Source organism: Natrix helvetica (assembly GCF_964273705.1).
Source record: "Natrix helvetica genome assembly, chromosome: 1".
Taxonomy (NCBI): domain Eukaryota; kingdom Metazoa; phylum Chordata; class Lepidosauria; order Squamata; family Natricidae; genus Natrix; species Natrix helvetica.
The window spans coordinates 98,825,226-98,851,553 of record NC_138548.1 but is presented as its reverse complement, the minus strand read 5'-3'; the positions used below and the strand labels follow the sequence as shown (position 1 = coordinate 98,851,553).

At 32.2% G+C, this 26,328-nt stretch overlaps 1 protein-coding gene across 1 annotated transcript in view; it reads left to right on the top strand.

Moving 5' to 3' along the window:
• The window catches only part of CSTF3 (cleavage stimulation factor subunit 3), a 67,654-nt gene that overhangs the window by 9,378 nt on the left and 31,948 nt on the right, over positions 1 to 26,328 (top strand). The window contains exons 2-3 of the mRNA XM_081936167.1: positions 1,742 to 1,843; positions 1,967 to 2,062. Coding sequence (XP_081792293.1) covers positions 1,742 to 1,843; positions 1,967 to 2,062 — 198 coding nt within the window. The remainder of the gene's footprint in view (positions 1 to 1,741; positions 1,844 to 1,966; positions 2,063 to 26,328) is intronic.

The following is a 26,328-nucleotide window of genomic DNA, read 5'->3' as shown; positions in this document are numbered from 1 at the left end:
TTTTATCAGAATAGTCAAGAAACATCCTCAGATTTTTAATCATTAATTTCTCTATTGAAATTATATATTTGCATTTTTATTTTATTTTGCATTGATTCTTAGCCACCTTGGATGATTGCATTACAGGAAAAGTGAGATATAAATTAAATAAGCAATATAGAAAAATATTGTTGCTAAAGAAATATTGAGAATTTTTATTACAGGTGTGAGCAATCCTTTCTAGCCTGGGGACCACACTTTTTTTTGCCTCCCCTGTGAGCCAGATAAGTCAACAGAACCAATATTTTTAGACTACATTTTCCCCATTTTTGTAGGGCAAAATTGTTTATTAAAGTGATGCCAACCTAAAAAAACTTATACCCCTTCAAATATTCACTAAACATATATTCAAAGACAAGTGCAAATTTCATCCATTTTTCTAAGGCTTTTGTTTAGTTGAATTTTGGAAGGTATATACAACTTGTAGACAATTCTTCCCATTTTTACCTTGTATTATGGTCAGGTTGGTTAGAATAGTTACAATGACTTCTGTAGAACATAATGATAACATTTCTGTTCTGTGGCCTTTTATATTTAATGTGCAAAGAAACTTCAGCTAAATGTGAACTATACTGTGGTATAGTAGAAAATTGGTATTCAACTATTTTCTTCTAGGTTCAGCAAATATGATGAAAAACATAGTTGTTAGGCCCATAAAATTATGCTTGGCTCTATTATCTGAAGTATTGCATTTTTCAGGGTTTTTTTTCAATTTCTGAAATATAGTATTTTTCAGACTATAAGACTCATCTTTTCGCCTCTCAAAAGGGGGTGAAAATGTCTGTGCGTCTTATAGACCAAATATTGCCGAAGGCCTGCCTCCCTGCCGGCCATTTTTTGCCTCTGTACGCCCCATTTACAGGCCTTTTTCCAGCCTGTTTTGGGGGCTTTATTTTGGCCCGTTTTTGAGGCATTTTTTTGGCCCATTTTTAGACCTTTTTTGACCTGTTTTTTTTTTTTAATGGCCCAAAAACAGCCTCTAAAAGCATGAAAAAAGCCCCGGAAATGGGCTGAAAAAAAGCCTTGAAAACAGGCTGGAAAAAAAGTCTCTATAATGGGTAGAAAAAAGGGTGGAAAATGGCTGAAAATGTGGCACGCAGAAGCCAAAAACCTTTTTTTTTTACTCTTCTAAATTTAGATGTGTTTTATAGTCAAGTGCGTTTTATAATCTGAAAAATACAGTACCCCATGTTTAAATTACAAGCTAATTGGATAAGAATGTGTTTTAGATTTCATATGTACCTTTCTGGCATAGTCTGTTGTTAAGAACATACCATCTCAAATTTGAGAGGAGTCTAAATATTTATTCTCTGAAATTGGATTTAAAAAATAAGTGGGATTAAATCCTATCATTTAATAAGAAAAATATTCTCTTCTCTAATGCATTTTATGTTCTGTGTACAGACTTCTTTTAAGTAAATAATTTGGTAGTAGGGATTTACAAATTTAAGGCATTATTATTATTATTATTATTATTATTATTATTATAAGAAGAAATTGGATTCAACATTTTAGTACTGGCTTTATGTAGTACATTTTAGGGGTACTTTTTATGTTCCTCTGCGCATGCTCAAGTAGGGGAAAATATACCATTAGTTAATTATAACTATGATTATATAAATATGAAAGTTACAGATTGTGGGTAGCATTGGATTTACTGTGTTATTTGTTGGCTCTTAACTTTCTGCTCTATGTTTTCTAGGCTGCTGAATATGTCCCAGAAAAAGTAAAGAAAGCTGAAAAGAAACTAGAAGAGAATCCATATGACCTTGACGCTTGGAGCATTCTCATTCGAGAGGCACAGGTTTAGTGAAATAGGATTACATTTCCTTATCAGTGGGTCCACTCACAATGCTTGGTTCTCAAGTAAATGTGAATACATTTTACATCATAAATATTGTAAATATTATTGGTTTTTAATTTTTAGAATCAACCTATAGACAAAGCACGGAAGACCTATGAACGCCTTGTTGCCCAGTTCCCCAGTTCTGGCAGATTCTGGAAACTGTACATTGAAGCTGAGGTTAATATTTTTATATTTTTTTCTTAATCATATAAGAATTTAAGTAGGGTTGAAAAATGATTTCTTAGGTGCATACACAAATTCAGGTAAAAGAGGAGCTGAACATTTCATAATTTATGTAAAATAGGAGAAAAGGGTAATTAAAGTGAATCCAAATATTTGGGTCTATATGATCTGGTGATTGTTGCATTGTGGACTTGCAACAACATTAAAACAGTTTCAATGGTATTGGAGTGCTTTAGCCTTTTATTTACTTGTCGTGTCAATTTATTGCCTCCTGTGTCATTTATTTAGAGCTCCTTTTTGTGCATGTAAGTTAACAAATGGTTTTATGACCTTTTGGGCTCTAATAGTATTTCCGAACTTGATTTTAGTAGCTGAAAATATTTTTCTGGGGTGGGGGGATGGATATGCAGACAATTTTTTTTTTACAAACAATGACATAAGTGCAAATTTATCCAGAACCAAGTGTGTAAGTACATACATCAACAAATTCCATAATCAGAGCATTTTATCCTGTTTTGTTAAAAGCCTAGAAAGACTTGCGCTTTCTGAAAAATATTTTTTTTTCAATTCTTTCTTTGGATTTTAGGCCTTTCACTCCTGTGCAAAGATTACATTTATAAAAATGTTTTTAAAAATGGTAAATAATAGCTTTTCTGTAGAATAACATTACATAACTTTATGTAGTCAGGATTGAAGATCATCTGCATTATGTCATATATATGGCATAAAATGAATAGGTTAATATAATATTTTTTTAAAAAAATGAGCAGAATATAGAGTACAGGATATACATTTACGTTAAATTTCTTTCAGAGATTACGTAAAAAACTATGGTTGACATTGTTGGAATAAGTATATAACGCACGTTCAAATATAGAGGTACTCAGTTACATGTTATGCTTTGTAGGGATACATACCCCCGCCCACTCAGCAACATATATGTCACTCCAATTAAGACAATACTTTTTGATTAACATGCACTGATGTTAAAATTCCTTTTTAGGACAGTTTTATATTTATGATAAGCTGTCCATGCAGGACTATTTAACCTAAATGCATATAATTGTGGTATCCAGCATTTTTGTTCCATGAATATTAATTTCTTACATACCAAGGATAAATGTTGGATACTATCCTATATTTTTTTTCATTTGTGCATATAAATATGTATGGTTATCAAAAGTTTAGATTAAAAAACATGCTATCAGACTGACGCATGCTAGTTCTTCTGTTTGTTTTTAGGAGACTTGAAGAGCTGCTTACTTTATTGGGGGGGTCTTAATGGAGTATGATGTAGTACAGGGGTGTCAAACTCACGTCATCACGTGACTTAGCGTGACTTTTCCCCTTCGCAAATCAGGCATGGGCGTGGCTAGCATGTGATGCATCTGGCCTGCGGGACATGAGTTTGACAGCCCTGATGTAGTAGATTTAAATCTTGATTACAATAGTACATTTGTCTTCTTAGTATTGCTTTTTTTCCTTAGTGGAAATATTGGGACATCTGTACAAGTAAGCAGCTAAACTAAATCAACACTATATGCCTTTCTTTTTCCCATTAATAACACTAATACATTCTTGGGAGTTTTATATAATAAACAGTCTTATTCTGATAGCCTACTCCAGTGTCTTGAAATTAATTTGGTAATAGAAATTAAGATAAAGGTTTTTGCCTGAGCATTTTTTCTGTATGCTAAGAAAAAGTTGACTTGCTTTTAATGTAAATCAGATTTTTAAAAAGAATGAGATATTGATAACTTTAATCACAGAACAGTTGTAAATGATGAGTAGGTTTTCATAAAAATAGAACCTTTTAGTAGTCTGTCTTCATCTTAATACAGCATTTGAGCAAAGTCCAGAATCCAAATACTGTCTATCATGGTCATCATACTGCCAGCTCTCCTGATCGTGTTCTGTGATGCACAAAATATATCCCAACTCATTACAAAGCAGCACTTACATCATAAGAAGGGGAAGTTGTGTTTTTTTTCCTCTTATTTCCATGCTTATAAGCAAATTCCTTGTACACAAACATGTCTGTACATCTCAGATTCTCAGCCAGTTAGGATACATATAGGGCAAATTACCAATCCATAATTGAGTTTATATTTTATATCTTCCTTGCCTAATTTAAGGTTTGCCAGATTTGTGGAACTGAAACTAAAAATTATTGACCAACTAAAAGTTGTCTATGCTGGCTAGATAGTCCTGCACATTTTGAATTAGAGGATATGTATTTCTTTCTACAATTGGAAATAGAATTAATACAAACTAAAGTCTTTATTTATATTATAGATCTTTGTCTTTATAATTATTATATGTCACCAAGTAGTTTATTGAATTTGCCGAACTCCTAAGATAGCAGAAACATTTAATTCTTTGCTGCAGATTTCTTGAATTTTACACATAGCAACTTAAAAACCTCATTTGACACATTGAAATCTTTGTTGCTTTTAATAAATGCTTTAAACAATTATTATTTGAAAACAATTTTGAAATAGCAGGACTCTTAAAAATGGGGGGGGGGGAACCAATGCAGCAGATTGCAAGAAATAATATTTCAGAGTGATATTTAAGGAAGAGTAATTTTGCAAATAAGTTCTGAATTCCAATTGTAGACCAGTTCTTGTAACATAATAATAATAATAATAATAATAATAATAATAATAATAATAATAATAATAATAATAATAATAATAATAATAATAATAATTCCTAGGTCCTTGGTTAGGACTCGAGCTGTTAGGCTGCCAACCAGCCCCAAAGGCTGTGAATCTCACCAAAGATTAACCAAATAATTAATAATAATAATAATAATAATAATAATAATAATAATAATAATAATAATTCTTTATTGTCAGTGCACAACATATATACAATGAGATTGGTTCTAGTTTTAAACTTCTGCTGCCATGATACGTGTGAAATATTTTTGCACATCAGTCCTTAATAATTACTATACCCTTCCACTTATAAAAATACAGATGTTGTCAGTTGGAACAAAACTTCTGTAAATGATGAAAAAGTGATACCTTCACCATTTTTGTTACACTGGGCAGAACATCAGTTCTTCCTTAACAGCTATTATACCTTTATTGCAATATTGCATTGTTCATTTCCTTCATGCTGAATAACATATTCTTAGTAATTTTTCCTTTATTTGTGCAATTTAAAAAAACTAGATTATGTGCTTAAGTTCCCTAATGCTCATTGACATTTCGTCAAGGAAATAATGGAATTATGACATTTTTGTTTGTTTCTTCTTTTCCACCCATGCCTATAATACCAAAAGTGTGTGGATATGTTGAAAGAGAAAGACGTGACTGAAAGAAAATGAGTGAAATAATGTTCTTGGAATTCTCTTCTGTTCTGTGCAACTCATTTCCAGGAGTTTCTCACTTGTATATAATCTTAAAATATTTTTAAGTTTTGATGTGATAACTCTTACATTTATAAGCTGTATCATTTAACTCCATCCCTAACAGCTTAATTCCACGCCTAACTTTAAACAAAGTTATTACTTGGTGAGATTTGAGGACATGAACAAGAATAGCTTGTGAGTACTTTGGATAAAGTTTTGTATTAAGAGACTGAACCTTGTTGGGAATGTCAGTAAGAGAAATGCATGTGTAAGTTACTAATATTGGTAAAGCTTATTTATGTGAATAAGAAACAACAGTGTTATATTTTTCTTGAACATCTTTTTGCCCAAGTGAATACAATCCAAATAGAAGCAACAATAATTGAAGTAATAATGACAGAGGTCATCATTACAGCCAATGGGGAAGTTTATTATACAGTGTTACCTTGGTACTTGTTGGTGATTTGAATACTAAAATAAGAATACTAAAACTGATGGGTACTGAGAAAACTCTGTGACTCGCTATTTACGCCAGAAGAAATAGCGAATCATGAGGTAGCTGACATCAACAAGTTCTTCCTTGCATGTTGACTATTGGGAGAAAGACAAGTGCCAGGACAAGATTTCTGCTTCAAAATACGTTGAATACCAAAATCGACGAGTTTTGAAGCAGTCAAATGCAGATATATGGCTGTATTAAGTATTTCTAATAGAAAATGGAGAAACCCTTTTTTCTCCATATTATATAAAATTGCATTTTGATTAGGATATATCATGAACATCATGAGCCTTCTGTGCCAATATGCACCCATTATAAATAAGAAATTTCTGAGCATGTCTAAAATAATCTGAACTGTACAAGCAACTGTTTGTACCAAATCACACAGTCCAGTACTTTAAATACTCTCTGGTAGTAAGCCTTGGGTTTAAGACAGAAGCTTTTCAATCTTTACTTGGAGATACCAAGGATTGAATCATAGATGTTTTGCATATGTATGCTGTGAATGAAGGAGATTCTTGTCTATATGATAGGCATGTGGTGATAAAATAGGTGATAGGTGATATGATAAGGGAGATTATTTTAGCTCTTGCTAAACAATGTTAATCATTAAAAGAATAGGGATTAAAATCTATTGTCTTTCAGAATATCACTTCTTCAGTTTTAGTTTATGCTGTCTTCAAAAATATTTTGCATTGTATTCATAGAGATTGATATTTTAAAGTTTCTTATATTTGTCTGTCCAAAAATACTCTCTTGAAGCATTTTAATTTATAGTTGTTCAAGGAACAAATTAATATCATTGCAAAATCAGTCTATCTTCCTCTCTTTTTCATCTTCCTCTTAATCATCTGCCGGCTAGGAAAACTGCATGGTGAGCTAATTTTCATTCATATTAGGGAAAAGCAGTAGACCCAAAAGCAGTAGGCTCTTTCCAGCACAATGGGCAGAATTACTTACTGATATATTTTTATTTATCTGTAGAAATGAATAAAGCAGTACAGATTATAATGGGAATAAGCACACACCTTATCAACACGTTTTTGTGAACTAGGCTAAATCATTTCATTGCCTGCCCTCTAGAGAGGAACAAATTGGGGGGAGTGGGCTTCAGGTGTGGCAAGACCTCTTGCTATTTTGCGTTTTTGGGTTGGTAATCCATATGTTCTCTAAAATAAGTTTGCCTTTTGTTTTAGAGATGCTGACTATATTAGAAGTGACAGATTACATTTGGAGTTCCTGAATAAAGCTTTGTTGAATCAGGCTCTTACTTGGTTTAAGGAAATTAAAGAAACTGGTATTTTCTTTTGTCTTTGACATCTGTGAACACAACTTCATAAAGCAATCAAATATTCTTGGATAAACTTCAAAATCTTCAACATTGCTTTGCTCCATTTTTTTTGCATTGGTTTATTTTTTTATGCAAACTGCATACACTCGGCTGTTGCCCATGTGACTGGCATTTGGAATAGATTGAAGAATTTATCCCACCTATAAAGGGTTTAAAATGGTAAATTCTGTTCATTTCTATAATGTTTGCAGTACATGAAAAAGGATCTAATTATATAAACCTGTTCTTAGAGACTAACAATAAGCATTTATATATATTCTGATCTAAAACTTAAGCTTTAAACTAAGAAAATGTAGGGGGGGTTGTACTTAGTAATTATTAGAGCAGTAATAGGGAAATCTAACTAAATTATAAGAATGTGCAAATAATTTTCAATTTCAGATTAATTTTAGTTGAGGCACTATTTTTATATATAAAAATGAGAATTTTTGATAAATTGAACAGACCTATTAACAAATAGTAACATAATTTTATTTAAGTGTAATAACTAAAAATGAACTCTTAAAAAGTGCTGCTTACACATTATACACAAATCACAATACTTTCAGCTTAAAGGATATACTGAGCGTTTCGTGTATCTCCTTGGGACACATGGATGGATGAACTTTCTTTTACTTTCTCTTGGCATGTTTCACTTGTGGTAAGTTTAACCAGAAGATTTGTTCTGGAAGATTTCTTACCTACCTCACAGGGTTGTTGTGAGGCTTAGTTAAATGTTTAAGCTCTTTTATCTATTAATTTTTTTTATTATTATTTGTGGGATGTATTTCCTAAGGGCAATAATATACTAAATTGCAAATGCTATTTGTTTGGCTTAATTTTTTAGAATGGATAGTTGAATGATTATGGTGAAATGCTAAACATATTAGGTAAAATCACTTCTATTTTGCAAACAAGTTTCAGTAAATATTCTAGGTTTTTTTTTCCCTTCTCCCCCCTCCCCCGCCCAGTCTAGGAAGAAATTGAATAAATCTGAAACCTATGTTTTATTTACTAAATTAAGTTTGATATTATATAACATTTTGGTTAAACCTTTACTGCTGAACATGATATCTTCCGAGTTTTGTAGATTTGTGAAAATGAAAGACTTTTTGATTCATTCACAAAACAAAATTATGGTTTCATAAACACACACACACACACACACACACACACACACACACAGTCAGTCAAAAGTATGTAATGGCAATAAAATGAATACAATTGCTTAGATGAATATTTAGTTAAAATCTTGACATTCTCTAACTCATAACTTATGTACAATTATATTTAAGTTGAAATAAAATTTCAGCTTTTCATTCCACATTTGTTAAATATAATGTGCCTTCCATAAGTATCAACTTTTGTTGAAGAAAATGATTTTTATACTCTAGAGATTTAAATCTGATTACCTATCAGTTTCAAACTAGTAATTCAGATTTTAATATCATTTACACTTGAAAATATCAGTAACCAACATTTAGATTAAATTGAATATCGGCATAGATTGTCAGATACTTTCACAAGTGAAGGGTAGATACTAGTCTTAAAATTTAGGACTTTGAAGTTATTTTTATTTTTTCTTATTTTTCCTTAATCTCTTTTCATATGAAAATATTAAGAAAAAGTGTGAAAAATACATGATTTAGATTTGTTGTAAAATATTTTCCCACTGCTACAAGTCCTATGAACTTGTAGCATTAATATGATCTGTAAATTATATTTGCCTTTTTAAAATTGTATGGATTCTATGTACAAAGTAATTACTTTTCTCAGATCTTTTAAGTATTCCTTCCCTAAAAATGATCTTTTAAAAATTGCACTTGTCCATTTTTTCTCTATTTATTAATAAACATTACTTTTTGTCTGTTGTAGTTCTGCATCAGAAATCAGATCTGATTTGGTTTGTAATTGGCCCAGGTTTTTAAATTGCTTATTTGCTTTATGACAACATGCAGGGTTTTTTTTACTTCTAAAATCTACATTACAAATTCATTTGTCATATGAATTGTTTAATGTAATCTAATATATGAGGTAATATTTTCTTCATAAAAATGAAAAATATAGAAGTAGAAATAATTACACATTTTTTAAAAAATCAGTTTTATATCGTGAAAATGTGATCACAATATTTTCTTTTAATATGTCACTTTTTAAATTGACAATAAATTAACAAATTTGTTTCTAAAAAGCAGTCATACCATTGAGCTTGAAAAAAATGAATTCTGAATTACAGAACTGTTAGATTATCTGTATCCCTTCGTTTTCACATATTCTGATTCTATTTTGGGATTGTTGGCTTCTCTGTAGCAACTCTTATTTAAATGTATGCAAATATTTAGTTTATCTAAAGGAGACTATTACTTCTAAATATATTTCAGATTTCTAAAGTAGGTATTAGAATATTTTAATTGCTAAATGTAAAATAACCCATCATATAGTAATAATGCCATTGTGTATATATTTCTTTATTGTTTGCAAAAGAATTCCTATTGCATAAAACAGTTTTATGGAAGAAAGTTCTGAGCAATAGGCAAGTTGGAGCCACATGTTCAGTGATAGAAAATGGATATTAAATTATTTGCTTTATATTCTCAGAACTATACAACCCACTTCACATCCTAAATTATTTATATGTAGTAAATTTGCCAAATACATAATTTAAAAAATATTTTAATTTATCAGTTCCGGTATATAGTCTGCTTATGTAATTTATCATTTTCTGTATATACTCTGCTTCAAGGAACTGCAAATGTTTAAGTCCTTGCCAATGGTTAGCTTTGTCTTCTGAATATTTATTCAGCATTTACACATTACAAAAACTGGAATGTTCAAAAATGGACAGATTAAAGAATCAGAATGATAAATTTAGTGCTGTTAGAAAGTTCTGTAATGTTCAAGTATAGATCTAGTAATGCTAGAAAATATGCTGTAATAGCATTTCATTATAAAAAACAATTTTTAAGAAATGAAGCTTATCAAACCCTGTGATGGAATTGTGCTACTTTTAAAAAGAATCAGTTTGTACTTTTCAGTTGCAGTAGTTTTACTTTTAAGAATTGGAGTTGCCAACAATATTTTTTTTAATATGACAACCAACAGATTTAATTACTGAAATGTAAAGTCCTTAAAACAGGAAAGCTTCAACTGTCTTGAATATGAAGATGTTTTTTAAAAATGCCTTTTATATGTATTCTTAGTGCATGAAATTAAGATAAAATAAAGCAATGATTGAGTGATTTCTAAAAATTGACTACCTTTACTAATGCTTAAATTACAGACTAATGTCAGAAGATTCTCTCTCTTTCATTTACAAAGCAAATTTTAAGCTTTGTGAAATCTTCATGCTCTAGATTTTACCTGTTTAGATCAAATCTGGTCTTACTGTAGAATAAGGAATAAATAAATAATAAAGGCTAAAGAAAAAAATAAAGAATTATTGCAGAATAATAATAAAATTATATTTTGGAAATCAATGGTAGAAGAACATTTATATTGAATTAAATATAAACTGATGAGTTGGATACTTGAAGTTTTAATGGTGCAAATTGAAAAGGCATTTTGAGTCATGGTCAAAAATGCAAAATGGCCAAAGCATAGAAATTTTTTTCTTGCATAGCAGCTAATAGCTGCCCTTATTTATGTAATGCAGATTGTCTCAATTTAAAGAGTTAATTTTGTCCCTTGGTTTCAATATATTGTAATCCTCAATATATATTGCAGTTTTGATACTATTAATTACCTATAACTATGATATGGTAAAAGGCTCATCATAGTTGTATGAATTTCATAGGATCTAGTTTTCCATCAACGGAAACAAAATGCTGATCAAAATCATTCTGATTTAGCAAGAAAGTTATTGCACTTTACATTCAATATGTAGACTCAACCATTATATATGATTAATAATACTTTCCTGTCCTGTTTTTGGCAATATATATATTTTATCCCAAAATTTTCATCTCAGCAATTCGTTTTAGTGTTACAGAAATTATGGTTCCTTTAAATATGCCTTATTTAACTGTATTAATTATACATAGTGTTATGAATGTGATTGTTTTTCCCCTCAAAAAATAAAGAGACATTAAAAAGAGTACTTATTCTTTTGTATCTACTGTACATAAATTATTTTATGGCAATTTAATCATCTCCGCATGAAGTAGGTCTCAGTGATATAAAATGCTGCATTTTCACAAATACCTTCCATTCGTTAATGCATATTCCGCTATCTGTTAGTTAAGCTTTCTTAGAAAACCCCTACAATTAATATTATACATACATACATACATATATACATACACACACACACATACACACGTACGTACGTATGTATGTATGTATGTAGAATATTAATTGTATTGTATTTGTGCTGATAAATAAATAGAGACTAGTATAGATCTATTTCAAGCTATTTAGCTCTCATCAGCTAGCCATACCCTTACTGGGATTCGAACCAGGGCTGTATTACATATTAGGCAGTTGTATTAGCCACTAAGCCACAGGCTCTCCTCCTTATCAGCTGAGCCAGGGAAATAGGTATGTATTTGTGTTACAACCCCTGGTATGTTAATTCTATATAAAGCTTATGGGTTCAAAGAAACAGAAGAAAAATTTATACAGGGCTGTAAAGGTAGTCCTTGACTTTTGACTACAACTGACTACAAATTTATGTTGTTTAAGTGAGACGGTTTTTGAGTGAGTTTTGCCCCATTTAACTTTCTTGCCACAGTTAAGTGAATCACTGCAGTTAAATTAGTACCAGTGACTCTGGCTTCCTATTGAGTTTGCTTGTCAGACGGCCGCAAAAGTTGATCATATGACACTGGGACACTGCAACTGTCATAAATATGAACCCGTTGCCAAGTGTCTGAATTTTGATTACATAACCAGGGGGATCCTGCAGTAATCGTAAGTGTGAAAAACAGTCAGAAGTCAGTTTTTCCACTACCATTGTAACTTCAAGCGGTCAGTAAACAAATAGTTGTAAATTGAGGATTATCTTTAGTACACTGAACATATGCAATATATTTTCACTGAAGGTGGAAAGTTTTTGCAAATATGAGACATCTAGTCCAATGGAGTAATATCTGCCTAGTTAAAAGAACAAGGTCATTGGTATTCTCACCTGTACAGTTAAAAAAAGTTATTGGAATATGAGAACATTTCCTTTCCAGGAAGGCTGTGTATTGTGTATTTCAGGTAGTTTTCTAGGGAAGAATAATAATATATATATATATTGGACAATATTTTCCTGATAACTTGGATTTTTCATACATCTGCGTGAACATTTTATGCAAGACAAATGACAGCACCTTCAGCCTGATTATATACATTTTGTACTTTTAATATAAACTGTTCTCAATCTGGTCTCTATTCTTATACGTAAATACCATCTTACATTTGTGATCACATGATCCTTTCCAGAAAGGAACATGAAATTTCACAATGATCTATGATCTAATGTTCTATCTTTACAACACAGTACTTAACAGGTTGGTTTCTTCAGTATAGCATTGAAATGTTACAAAGTACTAGTCCTTTATGATATATGATTGAAATATGGCTATAATTAGGAATACTTTATTTCTTGAAATGTGTGAGTAGAATCTTGCAAATTCTTCATAAATTATGCCTAAACATTTGCTATTCATATTCTTCTGCCTACTCAAGTTTTTATTTTATATAGTTTTAGGTAGTGATGTGCAACTTGAGGTTTTGAAGTAAAGCAAAACAATATATTGGTTTTCTGCATATATTTGTTTCTTAGCAGATTTAACTTGAAGCAGGATGTTAGAATCAAACAGAGCAAAACAACTTTCCTTATATACTACACACTCAAGCCCAAATAAAAGTATTTCTAAGTAGAATAGAGGGTGATAATTGCTGGAAAATAAAATGGTTCTTAGTTCCTTTCTGCAACAGTGGAATCCAGTGGAAAGGGGTTGAATCTCAATGTGATTTTCCTTCATGTTTCTTCCTTTCCCCGTGCCCTTTGAAAGTTCTGACTGTATTCCAGTTTCTTTTTTACCCAACATTCCTTTACACGTTCTTTCTCAATTTTAAACTTGCACCAAGTGTTTGCCTCTTTTAGATTCTTACCTTACTATCTGGACTCAACTACGACCAATATCCTATGTGTCAGGAATTTATCTTGGTCCTATTTAGGTATTTAAAATTGCTTCAACTTGCATGCATGTAGACTTGTATAGCTAGGAAGGCCCAATTATGTAATCTATTCACCTAGACTTTAGCAAGTCCATTTTATTTAAAGCTGGTGGGTACAGGATTATCCAAATTATATGGGCCATTACCTCTAGCATCACTATAGCATTTTGCCTACAGTGTTTTCAAACTGTTTCCAGGTTTAAAATACTGTTGCAGTTCTGAATAGAAACATAAGAATGTATACATCTGCTCTTTCAAATAAGTTAGGCCAAGGTTGTTGTCCCATTTTATCCCCATCTCTTCATTTTTGTCAGGTGTTTTTAATATATTACCAATGCCCAGTTTTGTAATCAACATTGTGAAACTATTCTGTTTAGGGGGTATGGGTAAGCATTCTACTTGCTTCATCCTTGTAAAATACAACAGATCAGATTTTCCTCTTTACTATGTGTTAACATTCTGTTCTTAAGAGTTGGATAGTAGCAGTTTCAATGGGATTGAAAGGAGCAACTAAACCTCTTCACTTCCTGAGGCTCAAAGGAGACCGTTCTAATTCTGTTAGTGTTCCTGGAAGGAGCTTGGATGAATTAAAGAGGGGAGTAAAAGGAAAAGTGCTATGATTGCATCCATTAAACCCTCCTCCCCGAAATGTATAAAACTGCCAGAGAGTGACTACAAATAGCCATTTTGCTTCCATATAATGGAGGAGAGGATAGTTTCTTGTTTGGGCAAATATTAATATATAATATCTTTGAATGTTAAATAAGGTAAATATGCTAAACATTTATTACATACATTTTTCCAATAAATGAGAATGAAAAGCATTTTCGTTAAAAGATGTATAATAAAACCAGAGTTTCTCAAGGTTTGAAAGCATACACTTTATATATCAAGTATTCAGACAATATGATGCTGTTATTTTAATATTCATTAAATAGTTAAATTTGCTGTATGGTAGAAAATGTATTAATGAAATCTGGAGTAAATTCAAGGTTTTGGAGGAACCATATTCAATGCCAGCGATTCTTCCAAGTTTCTTGAAAAAGAGATGATTAGTTATTTAAATGCCTTTAATACTCTATATGTTAGTAAGTTGTTCATTAGTTATTTATTTCAATTTGATTTTCAGTGTTAATATATGAGTATTTTATTTGTATGAACATGTATAAATAATGTATATGGAAATGCAGCCTAGATATTAAATGCAGTTTTTCCAACAGTAATTTTAGTGTTATTTAAAAGTTAACTATAGTTGTGTTTTTGAAGCAGTTAATATAACTGACCTTTTCCTGATTAAATTAATTATTTGATAAAGACAAGAACCAAATAGAATTGGATTTTTGTTTTGACTTCTGCAAACTGCATTAGTTTTATATGGAATAATATGGCAAAGCTTTAACTATCCCATATTATTTCTACATTGTAGATATAACAGTATTTTACTTTTTGAAATCTTACTATAGGCATTTATTTGCTAAATATAAACATAAACAAAGATGATATATATGAAATCATATAGACTTAAAGCATCAAGTCCCAACATGTAAAGAATTTTTATACACCACTTCTGTTTTATATTGCACTAATAAATAAGATTATTTTTTTCAGTACATAGATGCAATGATGCATAGCCAGATTTCATATCATGAGCTTGTAATATTTTATATGCCATATTTTTCGGACTATAAGATGCACCGGAATATAAGACACACCAAGGTTTTGAAGAGGCAATTTTTTTAAAAAAGTAGGTAGGTAGATAGAGGGATAGAGAGAGAGAAATACAATAGGTAGGGAGGGAGAGGGAGGGAGAGTAGATAGAGGGAGAGAGAGAAAAAAATACAGTAGGTAGGTAGGTAGGTAGGTAGAGGGAGAGAGAGAAATACAGGAGGGAGGGGTGAGGGAGTAGGTAGGTAGATGTTTCCAGGTGTATTTATCCATGTGCTGGAGAAGGAAATCGCTGACAACCTGCAGCACCTGTTTCTGCTGGCACAGCGCTTGATCAATGTAATTCTCATCAATCACTCTAACTAAAGAGCTTTCCGAAAAGTGGGGGGAAAAGTTTTTGCACTCTGCAAACCTCCCCAAAACCCCTTTTTTCAAATAAAAGGCATGAATAGCTTTGGGGGGGCGGTTGCAGAGTGCTTCTGGGGGGGGCAAAAAACGGCCCATTTTTCATGAAAACGGGCCCATTTTTTGTCAAAGAAATTGCATGCATAGCCTTACGGAGGCTTATAGAGTTCTGCTGGGGGCTGGGGGGGGGCAAAAAACGGCCCATTGTTTGCTCATTTTTGACCTCCCCAGCCCCTAGTAGTTCTCTGAAAGCCTCCATAAGGCTAAGCACGGCCATTTTGGTGAAGGGGCGGGGCTTTGGGAGGCAAAAAAAATATTGCTGTATTCGCTGTATAAGACGCACCCAGATTTTCAGCCTATTGAGGAAAAAAGGTGTGTCTTATACACCGAAAAATACGGTATTTTCTGAAAATCAAATGGACCGGCTCAGATTACCCCCAAAAGTTTTATAAGCATGCACACAAGCTGTCACACCCCTGATGCGACTTTTAGTGTTATTTTACTACCTCTACTTTGACATAATAATTTTTGTTCAAATCCTAGTCTTATGACAGAGGTGTCAAACTCAATTTCATGAAGGGCTGCATCAGGGTTGTGTTTAATCTGAGGGGAGTAGGTGGATATAGTCAGGGTGGGCATGGCCAGCTCGATGTCACTCATGTCAGCTGTGGTGTCCTGAGCACTCTGCCAGCAAAAACAGCCCTTCTGAGCTCCATTTTCACTAGCAGGAGCACCGCAGGCCAGTCCTTTGTTATTTCCAGGTCAGTGCTGCAGGCCAGATGCAAGGATTCTGCGGGCCTTGAGTTTGACACCGCTGCCTTAGGATATTTATCCATGTTTATGTAAGTGTCCTGAAGGTTTTCCTATATGACTAAAGGTGGTGGTAATACTGAATTTAGGGATGCTGGGAAGAAAGTGTGAAGTAAAAGGCCTTAGCCTTTCACATGGAAAAGAAATATTCTGCAGGATATTCTATAAGAGAATAAGCTACTATGTACTGCAATCCCTTTATCTCATCTCCATGTATAGTAACCGATACACTTCACATTAAAAAAGGGGTAAATAATGCCATGCTGATAAACATGAATTAGAGTCAAGGGGTAATGTAGATCCATACACAAGTGAGCTAAAGCCAACTTACACATTTACTTGACTTTTTTTCAGAAATGGTCTTGAGGTTTCAATTTTCTTGCCATCAAGTTTAGACTATTGTTATGCTATCTATTTCAAATACCAGTATAAAACTTTTCTGCTCAAATATTGTTTAGTTTTACTTTCATTCTGTTTATAATAAAATTAACTTGTATCCAATGGCATGTGTGAAAGTAATAACATTTCAATCTCATATTCTGCAATGCACAATATTTGAGTTTCACATGAATATGTAAAAAGATAGTATATGTTGTAAATGTAAAAATTTTGTCATTTTTTTTTTACAAAATTTCAATCTTAATTGTCTTCAGTTATTTTAATATGCAGAATTAGCTTTGTGAAAATGTGTAGAATATAAATTATTTCATTCTTTGTGGCTTTGAATTAATATTTTAATCAGCCCAAATATCATTTGATTAACATTTTCTATATTAAATTTCAGCTTATCTTTTTGTCTATTAAACATTTCCAAACAGATTTTGTTTAGCTAATCTATTCTGTATAACTACTGTAGCAATAAGGTTTTTCCATACTTTGGGGTGATACATACATTACTGTATCTTCAACGTCTGTGGTTACAGCATACATTGTAAGTCTTGTTATTTTCTGAAAAGCAAGTCTCCATTTCAAATTAAAGACTGGTTTGAAAATCACAGTTGAAAACTATCATGCAACACACAAGCTGCTGTTCAAGAAGCACAAGTTTTTATTTTACTTCATTACATTTCCACAGTTCCATTCAGGATATATTGCTTTCCTGAATAAATACTATTCTGACTGCAAAGGATGATTGTGTGTGTGAGAAAAACATGTTTTTTTTAAAAATGAACTTCTACGCTAGTCATGTAAGAAAAAATAATTGGTTTTTATTCATATGTAAATTGAATTTGAATTACGTTTATTGCTGTGTGAAAATAATACATCCATGACGGCTAAGAGAAACAGAAAAAAACTATTCTACCAAATAACACAAATTATTTGTTGAAATTAATTTTGAAAAATGATACAAATTATTTTAAGGAGAGGAATATTTTGGTAAATTTTCAGTGTCCTCAGTTTACAAATAAGACTAAGATTAGATTTAATCATTTTATACTGTAAAGTTTAGGATTGGAGTAAAGAAAATGTTGCTAAATTAGTCTGTCTAGAGGGCCATACCAATCGAATTGTGGATTAACAGTCACACTAATTTAATATATTCTTGGCTTTTTTCATGTCAAGATAATATGAGCATCTTATACATGAAAAGAGTTCTCTAAGCCTTATGTAGCCTAAACACTCAGTGAAATGTGAGTAGTTTTTTACTGGGTATGTAAGTCCCACAAAAAACAGAGAAGTGGGAACACTTAAAAATAGTGCTATAGATTGTGCATGTTATTTTCTTGCAACATTCCCTCATTTTGATTCAGTACTTAATGAACTATACTGAAATATATTATGTCTATTATGCCTTTTAGTATATTTATTTTGTTAGTATTAAAATGTAAATAATTTAAGTGCAAGTCCTTCCTGCACTGTTCATACAAGTCTATCTTATACATTTATAATATTCAAGGTAGATGTTTTCATACTACTATGCATATAAGCAGTCATAATTGTAAAAGGTATTTTAAAATAGAAATGTAACCGCTATGAAAAAAATCCATTAATGTTTTTCAATTTAATATGAGCAGCAATTTTTACTGTAAGTCAGACTTGGACTAATATCCCAAAAGTGCTTTTTCAAGAGAGTTGTTGAGGCCACCTGTAGGTTTACCTACAGGTGCAGTATTTATTATTGCATATAAACCTCCACATGGCCTCAACAACTCTAAAATAATGCAAATGACCAGCTGTCTGCAAGGAGTATACATCCTTCCAATCCCCTCCTTCCAGTAAGAGCTGAAGAAGCTTGGATGAGAAGCAAAACTTCTTCAAAGAAAACCAAGAAAATCCAGTTGCCTCTTGAAAAAGCACTTTTGGGACAACTATGAGTTGGATGACTGAGAATCGCCATAGACATTTAGCCTAATATGTAGTGTAAATATCATGCTGTTCTACTAAAGATTTTAAATAAAATATTTAATTTGAATATGAGACTTATCCTCTTGGACATTGATTTTCAAAAGCCAAAGCCTTAACATTCATAAATCCATAGTAGTTAGTTTAAAATCCCAGAAACACGGTTCATCATCAACCATAAGTACAGACTAAAACATTAAAGAGAATGCTGTTGAAACATTTCATTTACACACCTAAATACCATAAAATTATATCTTGTTTTCAAGAGTGAATAGTAGGCCACCAAATTCTGGAACAGTTACAGATATTCAGAATCAATAAATGTTTTGTCTAATGCATCTCAAGTTACTATCTGTCTTTCTCCCCTTTGCTGCATCTTCTGTCAGTCTAGATTAATTCCTTTTTTCATACTGTTTTTATACATCTTCATTTGTTAGAAATGGGGCAAGTTTCTTAATTACTGTACATGAGTACTCTTGATTTACATACTTTGAGCTCCTTGCATTTCATGAACTGTAACATATTGTCAAATCACATTTAAATATTTGTGTGATATATCTAAAACTTTTAAGTTCTCTCTTAATATTTTTTTAAAATTTTGGGCACAATTTATGTATCAATATATCAAATTCCATCAATTTGCTGGAAACACTTGAGTATAAGTTCTATTTTGCAAACTAAAATAAAAGAACAAATGTGTGAATAAAAGCTCCATAGCTTTTATATATACCTAATTCTACGTCATTCTACATTATAGAATTAACCAAACTTCCATGCTGTAAATAATTACTTGTTTTTTAAATTTTGATAATAAACATAATTCTCTCCCATATTTTAGTGTTTCTCAAAATTTGTTTGCAGCAATATTTGTGCTTTGGTGACACGCTAATTTAGATGTAGGGAATACAAAAGTAGTTATGAGAAATTGTGACATGATCGTTGATTCTTTACATTTCAACCATTTAAAAAATATGGATGGTTCTTCCCATTTCAACTTCGATAGCAATTTTGCTCATGCAAAAATATGACTTGTAATAAATGTGTTGTAAGTGTTGATGAATGGCAGTAGAATCATTTGCATATTACATTGATTTCAGGTATAGTATTTTCACTAACCTCTTTCATTTGCCATACACATTTGGCATTACTTGGGCAATTTAATAAGGGATCTCTCTGTTTATCATCCATAAACAGAATATTGTGAATATTTCTCTTGTTTAGGCCAAGATTATTGTTCTAATTATAGTTCTTCTAAATTATTTTTAAATAATCAGCTAGTATCAATTATGTTCATAATTATTTTTTTCTTTTGCTATACAAGATTAAGTGCTTTTTCTGCATTTATAGAAGAGGAATTGACAGGTTGTTTTGATACAATTTTTTTTAACACTGGGAGCAATTCAGCAGTAGAACTAACTAGGGAGGTGGTAAGCTTCCCTTCAGAAGGGACATTCTGTCAGTATGAAAAAAAATTAGTTTTAATTTAGATTCTTACATTGAGTACAAAGTTGGTCTTGGCCTATTCCTACTCTGTATTGTAGATAAAAATAAATCAATTATTGGAAACATTTAGTGTTCTATTCCACTTCCTCTGTTCATTAGTCCTAATTCTTTAAAAATATTTTTTAAAAATATTATAGAACACTAGTTGGGAACCATAACTTTTTAAAATAATTTTTCATATCTTGTATGAGAGACAGGTAAGAATTTCATACAACAATAGAGATAATATGTAATATTTAATTCCCTTTCACAGCGTCACTGGAAGGAGAAAAGCCACCTCCTCCATTTCAGATTATTTTCTACTGCTAGTTTCAAAGAGAGCCTGCAAAGCTGAGCAGGTTCACCAAGAGTCAGGAGAGAGCATTTTCCCATTTCTCTTGACAAACCTGCTGCAGACTATTGAATTGCTATTGCCTGACATCACCAATGGATAGCAACATTAGGCAAATGACCACTATTTCCACACATTGTAAAAATGTAGATAGACTGTAGAACAGTACAAATTGGAAAATGCATATTGGCAGTTCCGTTGTAAAAGTAAAATACGATTATAATGAAACCTTATAGTGGCAGGATAGTGAGTTTATACACAAACCTAATACCTTCCGTGCATGCTACACAACTCAAGCTTCAGTTATTTTTATTCTTCCTAACTAACAAAGTCCAGCGAACCTTTAGAGTATTCAAGATAGATATGATAATTGAGATACATGAATAGGGCACATCAAGTGTACTTTATATTTCTTTAGCAAGTCTGAACAAAGATGGAATAGTCATTTTCTATTAGTGACTTGGAATAAATATTGAAAAAAACATGGAAGATAACCTCCCATTGAAGGAATTGGTCATTCTTTGACTATTGGCAGTTCTATTGGCATAGAAATGATCAAGTGTTGATTAAGTTTTCTTTTGGAGTCTAGTAACTTCTGCAAATTCAATGTCTATTTTTGAAAACAAAAATCTTTAAAACGCAGCTCTGAATTTTATTTATAGCCAATGTTAGGATGTTTGAAAATAGTATAATGAACTTTTCATGTAAAATGGTCTGATGTCAAAGATAATGACCATCACTTTCGGATAGTATCATGGATAAATTTCCTATATTCAATAATTTATCCTAATTCTTATGAATAAACTATCTTATTGCTGAGGATGGTCATTTCCTTCTTGTTAATATTTCTGTCTTTCAAAATATAATTGTTATTTAGTTCTTTATTGCTCAATGAAATTCTACTTTTAAATGTACACACTGTATTTATAGATCAATTGTCCATGCAATATACAGTCTATGACTTCACAGATAGTTTATAAAGTACTACTTCATTGTATTAGGTTAGAATTTATAGCAAGCAGATGGTTATATTTGAAAATGTATCTTGGAAAAAAGGTTGCGATGTTCAACATTGCAAAATAAAGAAGAGACAAAGAATATTTAAATGGTCTGCCTCAATAAAATCTATCAAAAATGAAAACTGTTAGGATAATTTAATTTTTGTTACAGCTAACTTCACTCTGCCCCTTCTTTCCAGAATCTCAAACTGTAGCAATGAGTATATTTTGTAACTTCTGCTATAAAATAAATAATCCAAGAGAAAAGCTCAAAAAACGCAGAAAGGAAACCTAACAATGTTTGTATTAAAACAGAAGGAGTAATGTATATTGTGTTTATAGTAATCCGGAGTGCTGGAGAGATAATAGAAGTATGTTCTAAAGAGATAAAAAGAAGGAAAATAATTAAAAATAATCTGGGCAGGAGAGCATAGTAAGCTTGTGAGTAGGTTAGGTCTAAATAATGTCAATATCTAACGGATCTACTTCTATAACATTTTAGTAATATGAAAAAAGTAACATGATGTGGAAGCTTTGAACATCCAGTTGCCCTTGCATCATGCTAGTTAAACTTGCCTCATGTTACTTGACTATGTTTATAGTAACAATATATAATCACCTAGACTACTAGCTGTATTTTCCATATATTTTTCTAGTCCTGTTTCAAAATCACCCCAAATATACAACATACAATGGCTACAAACCCCATATTTTTACTCATATTGAAAATTCAGCATTTAAGTTCTATTGTAAGAATGGAAGAAAATATATTTCATATGATAGATTACTTACGATTATAACTGCTTAGTATCTTTCTGGTTTCTAGAAATCAACTTTACATCAGATAAGAATAGTTACAGGGCAATAGTCTTACTGCCCCTCCAGATTTCCTAGGCTATAACAAATCAATATCTTTAATTTGTTCAAGTAGAAATCTGGTTTAGATATTAGACTCTTCTATAACATGCTACTGATTATTTCCTTTTAAGTCAGAAAGCAGGTAATGATATATGATTCTTGCTAATAGGTTACAAATCTATTAGAAGAGACTTATGTTGTGTTATAACTATCACTAAAATTGAACTATAAGAACTAGTGCGGAATAAGGAAGAAAACTTGCTACTAAATTTGCTAGTAATTCAATCTGAGTATTCAGGAATAGCACCAAGTCTTCGAGTTAGAGCATCGTGGTTCCCATCCATAATGAGTGCTTAAATTCTCTTAGGTCAGGGGTGTCAAACTTGGGCTGGAAGCGTCATACGCTGGCCATGGCCACGCCCACCCCTGTTTTAGTAAAGGGAAAAAGACACGATATGTCACATAACAACGTGATGACGCAACAATTTGTGTCCTAGGTTGTAAGAATTGTTCTTGATAAGTCAGTATTTCAGTTCAATTACTTTAAACATAGTTGTTTACAGATATAAGCAGCATGCTCTTTCCAAACATAAGCAACTTCAAGTTTTGTTTGTATGCAGTTTGTTCCAAAATCATAAATATTGAAGAAGTTATAGACCTCATAGGAAGTATGTCCCTTGAATAACAAATAGTTGCAACTTGCTTGATTCTTCTTAAAGGAAATCTGTCAAACTTATTGTCTTGTAGTCAGCACCCAAATTCGATCAATTCGTGGGTAATTAGAAAAAAATGATACATGGTGAAATAGAGTGTAGCCAGGAATCTATATGCAGAATATGATAGATAAATATTAAATCCTTGTCAATAAAAGGATTAATCTCCCATAATTGACTTCCATTATGGTTCAGGGCTTGATTTTGTACTATCAAGCATAAGAACAACCATTTTATTCGTGACAAAAGAATAAAGATGCCAGCCATTAGATTAGTGTTGCTATTAAAGCATTCTCATTCCCACGTCTTTGTCATATATTAAAATAGATGGTTGTTTAACTGCAAAGAAGGCTTCAGATTTATTATTGTTACAAGAGGTTAAAATAATCTCATAGATTTGTCATAGTTTTATTAGTCTATTCATCACTCCAAACAACTAAATTCATTGTACAGATGCAGTAACAATTACTATTTAGTAACCATGCTTATAATAAGTTCTTTAAAGCATGTAGAACTTTGTAATCTTTGTGATTTATTAAGAATAATCTGCTCTTAGTTAAAATTCAGCTTATTTTATGGCTATAATTAGTTAATGGTGTGGAGGAGGCAGCAACTGTGATAATTGGCTTAAGACAATCTTATTTCATTAGTCCAGCAGACTGTTAGCTGAAGTTGGTTCATACCTCTCCAGTTTCTTTGTAATCTTACTTAGCTTCATGAGTGTCCAGAGACTGAATCCTAATAACATAACAATATTTTGATTAAATTTGTTAAACGTTATTTCAGGTGTAAGGTTTTAACTTAGGTAGTAGCCAATAAGCAGGTGCGCAATCTAGAACAGGTGTGAAGTAGTGGAAAAGCAGTGAGACATAGGATACGGTGGGTAAATTAATGATGGGGAAACTATGGGATGGGCCAATTAACTAATCATTAATAATCTTTCCAGACACATCACAGCTTCCTTTCAGAATCTCCAAGTTATCTTTGTCCATCAGGGAACAAGTTACCTAAGGATATAGGTGTCTAGATTCCCTTTAGATCTGACTGGACATTGGCTTTGAATCCCCAGGACAATTATAGACACTTAGATTCTTTTATTTTGAAAGAGATAGAAATATCTTACTTATTGTTGGAAAATGTCCAGCAAGTAGGGAGTTAGACTTGAATTGTTGTGCAGCCATAAGAGATCCAGGATTGATACACACACACACACACACACACACACACACACACACACACACACACACACCGATTCCATGGAATCTTATCTGTTCTCAAGGCAAGCAACCTGGGGAGATTCCTGTATTATAGGTATCATAAGTATTGCAATAAAGTAATCAACTTTTAATGTGTTGATCTATTGCCTGGACCTTAGACCTGGTTCCAAGTAACAACCACAATAAATCAGTAGTAAAAAATAATTTTGTATATTTCACTATACAAGCTGTTCTTGACTTAGGACCACAGCTGGGACACATTAGCCACTGTGGTCATTAAGTTAGGTATCATGTGGACATACCTAATTCAACAATCCTTTTTGCTACTGTCATGTCATTAAGCAAATCACCTGTGGCTGTGTGTTGAGACATCATAGGATCATGATTTGCAGCATGCTACTGGCTTACCCCTTGACTTTGCTTGTCAGACACTGGATGAAGAAGTTGCATGTGGCAAGCTATAACATTACAGGACACTAACTTGTTAACTGATTGCTAAGCAACTGGCTTACAATTTCATGACCTTGGGTACAAATGCAAGGATTGGTCACATGCCAAGTTTTTTCAGTGGTGTCATAATTTCAAATAGTCACTAAATGACTGGTCATTAAGCAGAAAGTGCCTCTAGTCACTAGGCAAAATGTACCAAACTCTGAACTTATTATATAATTATTATATAATTAACAATATATAGTTCTGGAAACTCAATATTTCTATTTAAGGTACTGGCCAGGAAAGACTGAATTTTTCATGTCATAGGCATGAAAAACTGTCTGGGTTACTTTGGGCCAGTCATACACACTCAGCCCAACTCACATCACAGGAGGAGAAAGAAGTATTATGTATAGTTGCTGCTTTATAAAAAATAATAAAGGAGAGATAAAACTAATAAAAGTTATTTTCCAATTTTGATTCAATTCAAAAATTCAATTTTGATCCAGATTTTCAGGATTAAACATCTGATAAATATTTTAGCATATTTCTTAGAATAAGTGAGATATAATTCCCATAATATTAAGGTTGCAAACATAGGTTTCCAGTAAAATTTACTATTTTCTAAAGTAGAATAGAATAGCAATAGCATTTAAACTTATATACTGCTTCACAGTGCTTTACAGCCCTCTCTAAGCAGTTTATACAGAGTCAGCCTATTGCTCCCAACAATCTGGGTCCTCATTTTACCCACCTCGGAAGACTGGAAGGCTGAGTCAATCTTGAGCCTGGTGACATTCAAACTGTCAAATTGCAGCAGAGGTAACTTGCAGTACTGCATTCTAACTGCGCCACCACGGCTCCTTAGTTATAGGAGTTGGAAGGGACCTTGGAGGTCTTCCAGTTCAAACCCCTGCTCAGGTGGGATATCCTATACCATTTTAGACAAATGGTTGTCCACTCCCTCTCAGTGTTGGAGCATGCACAACTTCTGGAGGCAGGTTGTTCCACTGATTATGTGTTCTAACGGTTAGGAAATTTCTGCTTAGTTCTAGATTGCTTCTCTCATTGATTAATTTCCATCCATTGCTTCTTGTCCTTCCCTCAGATGCTTTGGAGAATAGCTTGACTCCCTCTTCTTTTATGGCAACCCCTTAGATATTGGAACACTGCTATCATGTCACCCCTAGTCCTGCTTTTCATTAAACTAGACATACCTAATTCCAATAACCATTCTTCATGTGTTTAGCATTTGTCCTCTAATATCTTTGTTGCTCTTCTCTGTACTCTTTCTAGAGTCTCAGCATCTTTTTAAATTGTGAACCAAAACTGGATGTAGTATTCCAAATGTGGCTTTACCAAGGCATTATAAAGTGATATTAACACTTTAGGTGTTCTTGATTCTAGCCCTCTATTAATGCAGCCTTAGAACTGTGTTGGCTTTTTTGGCACCCTACTTGAATACCTGTTTATACAAATGCCTATTACTTTATCTCAACTCAGTTATTTTGTTACAATTAACAAATGTTGACCTGGAATCTCCCCCAAAATAAATAAATAAATAAACAAACAAACAAACAAACAAACAAACATACATACATACATACATACATACATACATACATACATA